This window comes from Hyperoodon ampullatus (assembly GCF_949752795.1).
Source record: "Hyperoodon ampullatus genome assembly, chromosome: 5".
Lineage (NCBI taxonomy): Eukaryota > Metazoa > Chordata > Mammalia > Artiodactyla > Ziphiidae > Hyperoodon > Hyperoodon ampullatus.
The window spans coordinates 44,501,664-44,516,356 of NC_136918.1; the positions used below are offsets into that span (position 1 = coordinate 44,501,664).

Genomic DNA, 14,693 nt, shown 5'->3' on the forward strand with positions numbered 1-14,693 from the left:
CATGGAACTCCTCCCTTGATCCAGATACGGAGGCAAAGCAGGCCTTTCTCCTTCTCTGACCAGGAAGTTCACAGATCTGTTGGCAGTTCACCCAGAGTAGCCATGATGTCTAAGAAATAAATGGGTTTTTCTCTAAGTTCATAGCAAGAACGGTTGGTTAAAATTTTTCCATCTCTGATCCGATTAACAAGTGCTGAAAACATAAGACTGGGGACACCGACAGCAGAGCTGTTGTACACAACCATTTCAAACACAGAACACTGAGTCATCTTTTTGCTTCATGGTCCAGGATGAAGAACAAGCTGTGGTACTTTGAATTCGGCACCTCAGAGACCTTTGCAGCCACCTGCAAGAAACTCCACGACCACATAGAGTTGGAGGTGAGTTCCCAAGGCTTGCTGAACCTTGGTTCTGCTCCTGGACTGTTACGCACCCTCAGGACATGTCCTGTAGCATCCTCAAGAGGTGATCCCAAGTGTAGTCCATTGTACATCCATCCTGTTCCCAACACATCCACGGCCTCACTCCCAGGAGGCTCCAGTCACGGGGCCTGCCTTTCTCGGCCCGTCCAGGGAGTCCTGGGGCTCTGAGACCTAGAGGCCCAGCGGACTCAGGGCCACAGTCCCTTCTGGCCCTCAGCCCTCTCCCCACTGTGGCCTTGAAATTTCCCCTTTTCCGAGAGGTGAAGACAGGTGCTGCCCACGCAGGGAGAGGAGCTGCTGTGAGGGTAGAGGCAATGTCCCAAGCCTGGTAAAAGTCTGGGAACTGATGGCCACAGGGCTGAGGGGTCTGGGGTTGAGGCCGGAGGTAGCTAGACATCCTCCGGCTCGCCCGCCGCTGCTTTCAAGGAGCTGACTCACAGGCACCCAAGGCCGGCTTCATGGGTGTGCAACCTGCACAGTCGCTCAGAAGGACCCTTGGTTTAATGCTCTTCTGACACTGTCTTGAAATTCTTGATGATTTTTTAGCAAAGGGCCCTGTATTTGCATTTTGAACCAGGCCCCTCAAATTACACAGCTGACCCCACTGGTGCACTCGTGTTTTCCTCACTCTGCAGGCACTTGGAGCAGCCTGCCTCAGACACTTAGCCTGTCAGCTTCCCTTCCCGGCGGATAAGCTGCCCACTTCCCACCTCTCACCCCGCATCTGCTGGGCTGCTCTCGTGAGGTCTTGTCACGTCTATGAAAAGGTCTGCTTGGTCTCTGGCCACCTGAAAGCCCAAACTTCTCTGCACACCTGCTGTCTCTGCTCTGCGGGACCTCAGGCCCATCGGGTCCCTTGCCCATAGTTCTCAGTTTACCAACCCGCATCCCCCCCAACCCCTTCCCATGGGATTCAGGCCTGTAGTCTTCTTTTCACTTGAGAAGAATAAGTGAAAGGCCGTCAGAGTTCGGCCGGGATGGGCTCCTCCCGGCCCATGGGCTTTGTCCCTAAGCCTGCAGTAGCAGTCAAGGGGGGCCTGGGCGTCCCTTGGGGGAGGACAACTTCGCCTGAAGCAGTGTGGGAAAGCCCTGCCACTCCCTGCAGAAGGGAGCCTGCGCTCACAGGGAGTTTTCACAAACAACACACAAAGCCAGAGATTCTGTGCTTCTCTTCGACTCATCTGCCTGCCTCTCCCCAGCGGTTGCCAGGTTACCAACCCCACGGTGGGAGGTGCCACCCCAGCTAATCCCCTGAACTTTTAGCCAGCTCAGTCAGAGGGCAGAGAGGCCCAGGAGTGGGGGGCACATGTCCCCGGGTGGTACCACCTCCACCGGGGAAAGGCTGACGAGCCGCTGTGCCCGCTGTCCTCTATGGATACGTAAATCCACGGCCAGGGAGCTGCAGGGAAGGAGGAGAGGGCTGGGCTGGAGACTGAACGTGGCTGGAGCTATGTGTGCATTTTTGCTGTTGGCATGATCATCTGCTGGGGGGTCTTTAAATACACCCCAAGTGAGGGACAGCCCTGGCCTAACCACTGCCAGCTGCAGACACACAGCGACTGCTTGTTCTCCCTGCAGCTGGCCTTGAAACGGTGCCCAGAATAGAGCAGCTCAGCTCCCCTGCCTCTGTGGGCCCCGCCCTCCCAGCTCCCAGCCGGCAGCACCCTGGCCCCCTCTGAGTCCAATACTCAGCGGCTCTTCTTCAACCGCAGAGGGGGCTGGTGGCCTCTGCAGGGGGCGAGGGTTTTCACACTGTGGGTCGTTGGGGGCTTTGGGAGCACGTCTTATTTTCCTTAGCTCCCCATAATGTCTTTTTAGTATTTATTCAGGACGCTAAAGATGGGGGGGCTCATATGACAGGCAGCTTCTGACAGCCCAGAGGATTTGGGGCAGGCATCATTTTGTATCCAGGGAGCAGTGGGTGGACAGTCCTGGGTCTTGTGATCCAGAGGAGGCGAAAGAGACAGAAGTGGGAGGCGTGTGAGTGACAGGTGTTAAGAGGCTACAGGGCACCACAGGTAGATGTGAGAGCATCAGGGGCCTCAGGAAGAGCAGTAAGAGAAGGTATGTTAAGTGACCTTCTACATGTGGCCACTGCACACAACAGCCCAGGCCTGGGAGGACCAGCACACTCATCAGTTCAAGGTCAGAGATCCCGGGAATAACCCCACACAGGTATTTATACTACATGTCATCGTTTCCAAAGCCCTACCACAGCCTTTATTCCAGAGTCACACAACAAGCAGTGAGCTAAGTAGGCCAGGTATTCTTATCCCCTCGTCACAGAAAGCAAGCTGAGGCACGGAGGTTTAGAAAGATAAACAGAAGCGAGAGAAAAGCAACAAGGGAAGAGGGGGAAAGAAATCACAGGCTCTGACTGCCTACTGTAATGTGTCCTCATTTGATACAATAACCCAGTGAGGCAAGTATTATCATATTTTGTTAAATGAGGAAACTGAGGCTCAGATACATTAAGTAACTTGACCAAGATTTCATTGCTGGAAACTTGTAAGACAGGAGATTTTAGGCATCCTGGAAGGAGTTTAGCTTAGAACACAATAAATAGAGATGGACCTAACAAGCGCTAGAAATACGGCTAATTTTTCAGCATGGACGCACTGTTTCTTCCTCCTTTACTGAATGTGAGACCACTTGGTCCCCTCTCAGCTGAGGCAGCTGGGCAGGTCTGCTGAGAAATGCTTTCAGAGAACAGAGGGCACAGTCCTACTGCTCATTTGAGGAAGGAGGGGGCTCAGGCTGGACAGGAGGAGAGTCAGAGAGGGAAACTGCCTTAAAGTTTACCAAAGGTTTTCCCACACAGCATCTCATTTTATTTTGATCCACAGAACATGCAGGGAAGATATCAATGTCCTCACTTTATGGGTGAGGAACCTGAGGCTGAGAGGTTCAGTGACTTGAGAAAGGGCACAAAGGTAAGGGGTTCAGGGGAACAGATAGAAAAGTCTATTTCTAGTTTCGTGTCTGTGTGTCACCTGGTAAAACTTGGATGGTGAAACTTAAAGCTAAAATGAGCTTATGCAGGGAAGGTCTCCATTGAAAGTCTCTCACAAGGAATACAGCCTGTTTCTCAGAGGCTTGTGGCCTACTGAGGCCTAGGAGACTTGGTCCCTTCTCTGAAATAAAGCTTACAGCCCAGTTGACAGAACATACAAGAGCTGGTTAATATAATACTTACTTAACTAGTGCTAAGGAAACTGGATGCTGGGGCCTTGAGGAGCCACTTGAGCAATCACCCTGGACACTATTTTGGGGTCAAAGACTATAAGGCTGGGGAGAAGGTGACTGCAGATCTACTGTTCACCTGTACACACTTGGTCGGGGTGGGGGGGACTCAGTGAAAGGGGCTTGGCCTGGACAAGCATTAGCCCTCCTCAGCGGAAGTGTGTTGTCTGGGCCTCAGTTTCTCATCTATAAAATGGGAAGAAAGGGGTTAGCCTACTTCCCAAGGCTATTATTCGGATTAACGTTTTCAGGTTTGTTATTTTTTTAAGTTAATTGGCAGCGGTGCTAAGTGCCTCACAGAATCTACAAAGCAGCCCCAAGTGGCAGGTATCATATCACCTTTCCAGAGATGGGGATAGAAGCTAAGAGAAAGCGAGAAGCTCACCTGAGGTCCACAGCCTCTGAGTGGTCAGGTCAGGCTTCAAATCTAGATTTGCCCAAAACTCGGGAGTTTCAGGGCAGTACTGGCACTTTATTCTAGAGCAGAGATTCTCACAGGTATGAGGTATGCTTGATCTGCTCGTAGTCACATACTTTTATTTATTTTAACATTTCAGATAACATTAAAAGCAGGCATGAGACTTTTACATTTATGAAAAAGAGAGCAAAAAAATATATATTGTGAATGCATGCTCTAAATGTTTCTTCCCCGGGCACACAAAGGAAGCTGTGAAAGTTAGTGCCGTTCCTGGGTAATGGGTGCTCATAAATTGCGGTTGCCTCTAATTAAGAAGCCAGCATGTCACCCACATGGTTGTCATCAGCCCTAGTCTCAAAGTCTCTGACTTCCCTTCCCTTCCAAAGCCACCTCTGATGTTTATTCTAATCTGATTTTACCTGAATAAACGGGTGGGGGAAGGGTGAGGGAGGGACACAGTGAGTCACCTCCTGCACCCCAGGCCCAGAATAGCCTTGCACAGGTTTTGAGCTGTAGTTACATGGAGCAAAAGAGGCAGGCTTCTGCTTGAGCACTTATTTTATTACAAGCTGTGGAAAATTTTCATTTTACTGGTTAAAAATAAGAGCTTCCAAAATTCCTTGATATTGTATCTACTTTTAAACACTGTTCACAAGGGAAGCCTAGCCAGCTCCACTAATATGAACCTCTGCATGGGGAAAAGTGAGTCCAAATGTGGAAGCTGCTTCAAAAACATCTGTTCCCCAGTATATTTTGGGAATCTCTGCACATCACTTCCCCCCTTTTAATTGAGGGTTTTTTTTAATACAACAAGGTTTTGAGAACTTTTTAGATCAAACCCTCCCATTTCCCCCTCACTGAGAATTGGTGTTTGTCAATATTTTGTTGTATTCCCTTCAAGTATCTTTGTAACCAAAGAAATAACATTTTCTGGATGGAGTCGAGTTCCCACAACCCTTTTGTGCTCTGCAGCTTGCCTTTTTCACTCACCATTAGTTCTTGAGATCTCTCCGTGGTGACGTTGCCGGAGCTGGTTCATTTCTTTTACCTGCTCTGTGCTGTGAGGCTCCCACACCACGATGGGGAATATCGCACCCCACGATGGGAGGAGAAGCAGAAATGGGAACTCTCAGACACTGCTGGGGCACAGACAGCAGTGGTAAACCACTCTGGAGAGCAGTTTGACAGCAAATGCTGAACTGAAAATGCACCTGTAGGCCAAATGACCCAGCAGGTTCTTCACGTCCTAGACCTGGAGAGTTTCCTGTATGTGAGTTCACAAGGGGATGAGCATGGAGGTGCAGTGCAGCACTGTTTTATTAAAACAAAACGGAACCAACCCCAAAGGCTGTGTTATTCTAACACTTCAAAAAGATAGCGTGAGTGAAAGTACTAAAGGTCACTGAATCACATATATATATATATATATATATATATATATATTTTTTTTTTTTTTTTGCGTTACGCGGGCCTCTCACTGTTGTGGCCTCTCCCGTTGCGGAGCACAGGCTCCGGACGCGCAGGCTCAGCGGCCATGGCTCACGGGCCCAGCTGCTCCGCGGCATGTGGGATCTTCCCGGACCGGGGCACGAACCCGTGTCCCCTGCATCGGCAGGCGGACTCTCAACCACTGTGCCACCAGGGAAGCCCTGAATCATATATTTTAAAATGGTTAATTTTGTGTCAGGTGAATTTCATCTCAATTTTTTAAATGTGATTTTTACAAAAGGGAATGTGCTGGGCACAGTTCTAGGGATCTTGAAGCCATATCATGAGATGGGCCCTGACTATGAGAATCCTAAATTCTAAAACTAATATTTAGCACAGCCATGTGCATGTAAAGAAGCTGAGTAAATAATGAATCAGATTACTTTAACATTGAGCAGATATCTTTAGCTACTCCAGTCCAGTCAAGTGTCATTATTTTTCAGAAGAGCGAAATCAAGGACTTTACAGGTTCAGTAGCTTGGCCAAGTTCACCCAGCCAGTAAGTGGCAGGAAAGAACCCATGGCTGCCTTGGTATCCACTGGCAATTTTGCACACTCCTCAGTTAGAGGGAAGAGAACTTCAAGCACCTGGGCCTCTTCTGGCATCATATACACCTTCTCAGCTTGGGCAGGTAGAGCCTTTCAGAGCTTGGAGTAATAAAGGTGGGAACTAGCCAAATGCTCAGCCCATCAACACAGCCACAGTGATTCCGGGGGAGGTGAAACGAAAACGTATTCATGGGGAAGGGAAAGTTGAGAAGAGCATTGCAGGGGATTTTGAGTTCTTAGAAAACAAAAGGTGGCAACCTGATCATGCATCAAACCCTGGAGTCAAAGACTGGAATGGGCCTTAGAGGACATCCTCTCCCGTCTCTGGAGTCCATTCACTTCCTCCATCAAGTCCAGGGGCTCCATGTTTCCAGCAGCATCCCCACTGTGAGGCCACCCAAGGCAGCTGTTGCTCTTCAGATTTCTCCTTGCCCATCCTACAGTTCTCACTGCTCCAAATACCCCAGCCTCAGTTTCTTCCCGCTCCCTCCTACCACGTGTGCTAAATTCTCTTCTTGATTATAAAAGTAATCCAAATCCATGGTAGAATATTTTAAACCATAGAGAGGCGAAAAGGAAAAGTAACCCACAGTCTCAGCAATCAGGGATCAGTACTGTTCTAATGTTGACCTTATTTCAATCCTGTAATAATATTAGCCATTGTATCTTTAAAAGCAGGCCTTTGGAGGACCTCTGTGATTCTTTGATTTCCTAAATCTTTATCCATTTTTAAACACAGCTCCATCCTTTGCATCTCTCTACCTCTTTCAGCCACACACTGACTACAAGTTTCCTTCACTGATCCTTAAAATCTTTCAGCCTACTACGAAGAAATTATTTCTGTCAGTTCCTCTTTAAAAATCCCATTGTTTGCTTACAGTTTCTGACACGTAACTTTTTCTCTCTTAAATGACCCTCTTTTTTATTCCCTACACATGCATACCCTGTATTTCACTTCAAGCCTCCATTCATCCTTATGCTTTTGTTTTCTTGTTCTTTTCCATTTCCTTTGTTCTTTGTGAATTGCTTTGATTTTCTTTGTCTTCAGACTCCTGGCTACATATGCTTTGTGTCTCCCAAGGACTTTGGAATAATTTTTAGGGATGAATTCTCATGCCTACATTTTCACAAAGCAGGCGGGGGTATATGCAGCACAGTGGATAGATGAGGCCCGAGGAGGTCTCAGGAGACTGAGGCTGGGGTCACATGACTCAGCATGTTGGGCTAGAAGGCACCTCCACACAGATTCCTGGGCGATCTCTTGGCTAACCTCTGCCCCAACGAGCTTAACTTTTCTACCCACCAAGGTCCCTTAGTGAAAGAATAACTTTCCCCAAGCTATGTCTACCAAACAAATGCATCTTTTAAATAATAATGACCTGTAAGGCCCTGTCAGTGGGAAATGTATTATTTCTCTTAGACTTTTTAGAATATTGAAAAGAATTCATGATCTTCATCTCTACGCTCAGGAGATTCAGGGACCTTGGATGAGAACTATTCCAATCCTTTTCTGCTTCTATAACTGGGTTATGAAACAGAGAATATTACATACAAATATGTTCATTGGCTATAGTGGATAGGTCTTTGGTCATCTATCTTAGTGAGGTCGTAAACTTGCTGATCCTAGTATTCTATAGAAGAGGAATTAAGAAAGGAGAAGAATTGACTCTTTCAGGAAGGGCATATAATCTAACAAAGGAGTGGTTAAATAATGTGTGCACATGCACATTATATCTCAAGTCCATTGGGATCCACAAGTTAATAACAACAGCAGCCACTTCCTGAGCACTCACCTTGCAACAAGCTCTGTCCTAGCACTTCGGTACACTGTCTTGTTTAATCCTCATAACAACTCTGCATGGTGTGTATTATTTACTCAAGGAAATTGAGTCTCCTAAAGATAAGTACTGCAAGATCAGATCAGATGAAAGCCCACATGCTCCCACAACGCCACAGCCCTCCCGGTAGGAGCTGGCCTCTGCATTACACCTCTGCTTTCCCCCTAATGTATGTGTCAGCTGAGTTGGTGGCGGGGCTCCCATTCAGGACTTGGCATATCTCTTAGGCAGTCGGCTGTCTGAAGCAAGGCCTCTATCTTATTCATCCTGTCTCCCCAGTACCTGAAATGAAGTAATTGCTCTCTAGTTATTGATTGTACAATTTGAACCCAAGTGTAAAAAAATCCCATAATTCGTGTGAACACTAACAGAAATTACTACTTGACCAGAATCAAGTGATACCTTTTTGTTGGAAGCCACCAAAGTAAAAGGGACCCACCTTGCTCCAACTGCAACACAGAGTGGGAGACGGCTGAGCTTGCAGTCCGGTACGCAGGCCTTCTCCTAACTGTGAGGTGAGTGGGAAGACCTCCCACGCCCATCTCTGAGCTGTTGCTGAGAACTTTGAAAGTAGCCGAGGGTCTGGGACAACTGTGAACCCAGGACAGGAAATGCCAGGGTTCTCCCACCTCTTTCCCACCCAGGAGAATGAAGACAGTGAGTGGGCGGAGCCCATATGGCAGCAAGGGTGCAGGGCTGCTAGGGGGTCAGAAGAAGTGACTGAAAGGCAGAAGGAAGGGTCTCCATCCTGAGCCCTCTCTGGTGGCCAAGAAGCCTACCTGCCCCTATGGCCATCAGCCCCACTCTATCTGCAGGCAAGTCTGACCCTTCAGAAAGCCCCATCCACCCCAAGCTGGTCTGAGCTCCCCAGACAGACAGCAAAGCCCATGAATCTGCATCCAGAGCAAGAATGCCTCAACACAACCAGGATTTTTTTTAACTTGGAGAGGATGGAGCAGCGGATAGGAAACGGCTTTGCCCTCTGTCCAACTCTGAGGCAACCCACCACCGTGAGCTCTGAGAAACAGCAGTTTTGTTTTGGAAACTGGCATCCAGGGCAGGCTTGCTCCTGGAAATGAATTTGGTTCCCCCTCAGCTGCAATGTTCTACTTCCAGCCTCCCTGCCAACACCCCCTTCCAGCTGCCCCTCTCAAAGGCACCATTGTGCCCGCCTGGCACAGCAACAGAGGAGGGATGAAGAGGAAGAAAACATTTTCTGCCCATGGGATGTTCTTAAGCAGGTTGTGTGTACATGGCTTCAATGCTGCATTCCTGGAGCCCACACAAACCCGCCAGAATGCCATCATCCCTGTCACAGATGGCAGCCACTTTCCAGTCTAACTGGCCCGCCACCACTCACTGTCAGAGAACGCGGAGCATGCAGCTAGATGGACACGGGCGGTAGGAGGGGGACCATGATGACACTTTTTCAGCACAGCACTTTAGCCTGCCAAAGCAAGGCTGGATGAAGACTCCGAATCTCTGAACTGGAAGGGGATCTGGTCCCATGTGCCGCTCAACAAAAAGATTCATTCTGGCACATCCTGATAAGTACACATCCAGCCTTTTCCTGAATACTCCAAGGGTAGGAAGCTCACTACTTTTCCAGAAGCCTGTTCCATTGTAAGAAGGCTCTGACTTTCAGAAAGTTCTTCACGATGTTGAACAAGGATGTATGTCCCTTTCATCGCCATATCCTTCCCTTGTCAGCCCTTAGCACAATGCCTGGAAGAAAATAGAGGCTCAGTAAGTGTTTGTGGGATGCATGACTGAATTCCCCATCTTTGGGCCTATTTCCACCATCTGGGGGCTCACAGAACATGCCTTTCTGCTCCTCCACACCACTGCCCTTCATAGGGCTGAAATCTATCTTCCATGTCATCTCCTACTGATCTTTGCCGATGTCCGCAGTTCCTATACAGCTTGATGTACAGACTCCTGACTCTCCTGACCACTCTTCTCTTGATAGACCCCATTTTTTCCAGTGTCCTCCTTAAAATGAAGAATCAAATCCCTTATATCTAGAATATGCCAAAAGTAGTCTCATAGGTAACAAAGCACAAAATTCACAGGCCTCAGGTACATGCTCTATAAGCTGGATTGTCTTCTTGATCTTGTCATTTGCATCTTCTGCAGGAAACCTGTAAGTTCATGAAGCCCACCACAAACCTGGATAAACTGGGAAAACAAGGACCTTCCTCAGTTTCACTGACTCAGTGTTTCCTCATCTGTAAAAAAAAAAAGAGGATACAAATACCAACCTTGCAGCGCTGTAAGAATGAGACATAAAATATATGAAGTGCCTGGTTCATAACAGTTACTCAATAAATTATATCTATTTATATTATCATATAACACATGTGTATTAGTATCTAACTGCCCACAGCAAGACATTAGCTCCTAAAATGCTATAAAACAGCTCCTCTGAATGCAGGGGAAGCCACTGCTCTGGAAGATTTAGCTACATGCCAGGCCAAAAAAAATTTTTTTAATGTAGATAATACCAGACTGTCTTTCTTGAAATGTTATCATCACTCATCAACACCACTCAATTTCTTCCCTTTTCTTCCCTCAGGATGCACATCAGATTATTGACACTAAAAACATTCTCTCTAGTTCTTCTCTAGGGAAAATAGACGGCACTATTTGCCCTGACTGCTTTTCTTTCACTCCCAATAAATTTCTCTGTTCTGGCCATAGGCCCTGCAGATATGCAGATATCTACTGCCTTCTCAGTGGTATGCTGGGGCCAGCTTGCTTGCTGGCACATCTCTTCCTAACCCTGCTTTCAGTGATGTCACATTTGTAGCTTGAAATTGGCCATAGTGGGAATATTTACACTGTGGAACACCACCATCAGAGCTTCTTTTTTTCCTGGAGATCCCGCTGTTAAGCATTTAGCAGGACATCACTGCCTCTAGCGTTGACCTGCAGGAGGTCCCTTAAGGAAAGGGACTGTGTCCCACTTCCACTCCATCCCCAGGGTCTAGCACAAAGTAGGTTCCCAACATTCTTGATGGATGAATGAGTGCTTTTTGTCTTCTGTCTCTTAATGTTTGTCTCATATACATCATGCCCCATGTGTCCTATTCTTATTACCAGCTGTTCAGGTATAGAGTTCCCTTAGCTGTGATCAGAGGACCATTTCTTGCAGACTTGGATTAACCTTCCGTATTTCTCCCTAATCTGGGCATTCAGTCCACTTTATTCGGTCAATATACTCATCCTGGGAAGTTGTGGGAACTCATCTGGAAGGAAAAAAACCTTGTCAGGTTTCTTTAAGGAACACCTTGGTTTTTGTTTGGGGATCTCTGTACACATTCTTCCAATTAAAAAATAGTTATATTGGACTTCTGAAATGGGTAAGACATACCAGAACTATGGAAAACACAGAGCCATGTAACATACGGTCCCTCCCTTCTGGGAGCTTAAAATCTGGGGACAGGCAAATATGCATGATCTACGGCAGAATATACATTCCATATATGACAGAAAAACAATGCAATGAAAATTCAGAGAAGGGTAAGATCAATTTCTAGCTAGAGCAATTTCCTCTATAGAAAAAGCCCCAGAGAGGAGTTAGCTTTTGAGCTGGAAGGGTAGGATTTTAATATGCATAAAAGAGCTGCATGGCAGTTTAGGCAGTGAGTACAGCAGAAACAGAAGCAAGTAGGCCCAACTCTGTGGCCTATATATGTGGCCCTAATTAAGCCCTAACTCTTGCAAGAGACAGCCATGTGAACTAGAAAGGTAACTTACCACCTCTAGGCCTCATTGTTCTCATTTTGGTAATCAGACATTACCAAATCTAATGTTCCATCTGGCTTTACCATTCTAAGATTCTGTGCATTGGCCCTCAGCCAGCTGCCAAAATTCCTCTTTACAAAATCACTCATGTCCTCTTGGTTGCCAATCTAAATGACCAAAGGTCCAATTCCAGATCTGATGACTCTGATTAGCTATGTGACAATGGACCATTTCTTTCACCTCCTTAACCTCCATTTTTCTCATCTATAAAATGAGGTAATTAGACTGAATGATCTTTCAAGACTCTTCAAGTCTTTGATTCCATGAGAACACAGATGCAGAGATGAGAGATAGAGAGAGATCCTTTTTGGAGAATGGAAAGGAAGAATTCATGGAGAAAATGGTATTTGTAGAAATTTGGAAGAAGAGCACAGAAAGGGTGCTAGGGTGTCCTCAAGTGTATCCTACCACTAAAGGACTGTAATAATGGGTCCAGACAAGGATCATCATCCACTGATTAAGAACTCTATAATGGAAGAGTCAGGCTGACGACACCTGAACCCACTAACCAACCTGAACATCACCAAAAAATGAGACAAGTAAACTATGTGCCTCCTGATGAGATGCAATAGGAAATACACTGATAGAGTATTCTTGCCAAAATGTCAACCCTGAATTTGATCAAGCCTCCAGATAGGCTGGGAATATGTTTTAAAAACACCTCAGAGATGCAATCAGCAATATCCAGAATCTGGAAAATGCTACATGGCCTTACTTCTCAAAGTGTGGTCCATCACATATGCAACCTCAGTATCACCAGGGAGGATGTAGAAATGCGGTCTCAGGCCACCCCAGACCTCCCAAATCATAATCTGCATTTTAATCATCCTGAACTGATTCGTATGCACATTAAAGTTTGCTCTGCTGTACAGGACAAATGACCCATTACCCATTTCTTTCAATAAATATTATACGGCAAGAAAAAAAAAACGGAATTTATAGATCAGAAGAAACCTAAAGGACATATCAACCAAATTCACTCTGTAGACCTTTCAGACAAAACAATTTTTTTTCAAATGAGACTGTTGAGGAAATTTGAACAATTACTGGCTATTTATCAATGTTAAAGAATTATTGTTACTTTTTAAGAGTGATAAGCGAATTGAGATAATTCTTTTTTTTAAGAGTCTTATCATTTAGAGATACATACAGAAGTATTTATAGATGAAATGATAGAATATCAGAGATTTGCTATAAAATAGCTCAAATGAAGTGGGGTAGAGTTGAAATAAGATTAGCTGTGAATTGCTAATTGCTGAAGCTGAGATTTGGGGTACATGGGATTTATTATTTTATCTTCCTACATATTCGAAAATATCCACAATAGAAAGATTTTTAAAAAGAAAGTCCAGGAAGGAGTCACCAAAGATGGGAGAGACAATCAAGATAACGCAGAGGCAGGGAACCCAAGAAAGAAAATTTCAAGCTGAAAGGGGACAAATGCCCCCAGAGGCATCGAGGCCTGGGTTACACCTTACAGTCTGGCCTGGAAGAGGTCATTCCAGAGAGCAGACACTGCCCAATGGCAGGAGTATGAAACAAAACAATCTGCGTTCTAAACTGGAGAAAATCAGCGTTATCCGTGGCACCGTGAATCGAGGTTAGAAGACGGGAGAATTTCCTAGTTGCTAAAAACTGAAACAGGTCATCAAATAAATTATGGGATCTCCTTCTCTGAGGACCTTCCTAAATAGGATCGTCTGGGCTGAAATGGAGGCGGCCTCACTCAGATCCGCCGCCTTTTTCAGGTCACCGAGGAGGCCGGCAGGTACGCACCCGGGGCTCGGAAAAGCCCGAGGCCCGGGCAGGGAAGCACCACTAACCTCTCTCACCTCCTCGGCTCTCTGCTCCTCAGAGAGCACGGAGAACTTGGCGGGTCCTAGTTCTGCCCAGAATTACGGGGATTTTAAGGATCTGAGAGATGGGGGAGGGGGTTGGGGGAATGGGATGAACACGACTACCCACCGGCCCTCCACCAAACCAACCATTCCTTAGCTTAGAAAGAAACTAGAACTGTGGGTACTGTCGTCGCAAGTGGGGACGACGGTTGAACTTGCCGACAGCTGCGGCCGGCGCAGCAAGGCCTGGAGCAGGCGGGCGCGGGCGGCTCCCGGCCTGAGCTCCGGCAGATTCCTGAACGGCTTCCAGGCGGGCAGGAACCGGGCTGGCCTGGATGCACCCCGCCCCGCCCCGCGCCTGCAGCGCTGCTGCCTCGGACCCGGGCGGCCCGCGTCCGGCACCTCGCAGCCCGCGCCCACTCTGAGCACAACTTGGGGCGTGTGCGAGCTTGCTGCCAGGCAGCCGGGGACAACAGCTCTCTGTTTCGACCCATACCCGGCTGTAAATACCTGGGTTTCGCTGCAGCGCAGCCTCGGCTCAGGGGCGAGCCTGCCAGCCCGGTCCTAGGTTAGCGATGGCCAATGGTGAGCACAGGGACCGCCGTCCTCCTTGCGCTCTCCCCAGGAGGCGCCCCCCACCCGGGTCCCAGCAGGGGGAGGGGGGCCCCATGACGTCATGGAACTATTGGAGGATTTAGCTCAGGAGCCCGCCGGGAGCGGCCCTGGGGCCGGTGTTCCATTTAAGTCTACAGTGTACTTCTCTCAGCTCCACGTTCCCAGATCTAGCACGGCAATTTTCTACCTTTCCCGAGCCTTAAGCAGCCCTAGGGTTCTGAAAGAAATCAGTGTGTGGTGTCCAGGCCAAGAAGTGTGGAGAACAGGCATGCAGATATTGGTCAGGCAAGGCTCCCGCTAGCATGCGTTGGGCCAAGGGGCCATTAAAATGCTTCCAGCAAGATCTCAGGTAGTGGGAGAATGATTTCAGGCTGAAAAATGCCTCATGGCACAGGTAATATTATTATTAACTGTAATAACAATGCAGACAGCTTTGGAATGCTGCTGTCTTCCAGAGACCAGTCAAACCCTCGAA

The 14,693-nt window shown here is 47.5% G+C and overlaps 1 protein-coding gene across 1 annotated transcript in view; it reads left to right on the top strand.

The window, feature by feature from the left end:
* Positions 1–14,693, top strand: part of DGKG (diacylglycerol kinase gamma) — a gene marked incomplete at both ends in the record, with an annotated part of 149,732 nt that overhangs the window by 99,760 nt on the left and 35,279 nt on the right. The window contains 1 exon segment of the mRNA XM_079704505.1: positions 290–380. Coding sequence (XP_079560631.1) covers positions 290–380 — 91 coding nt within the window.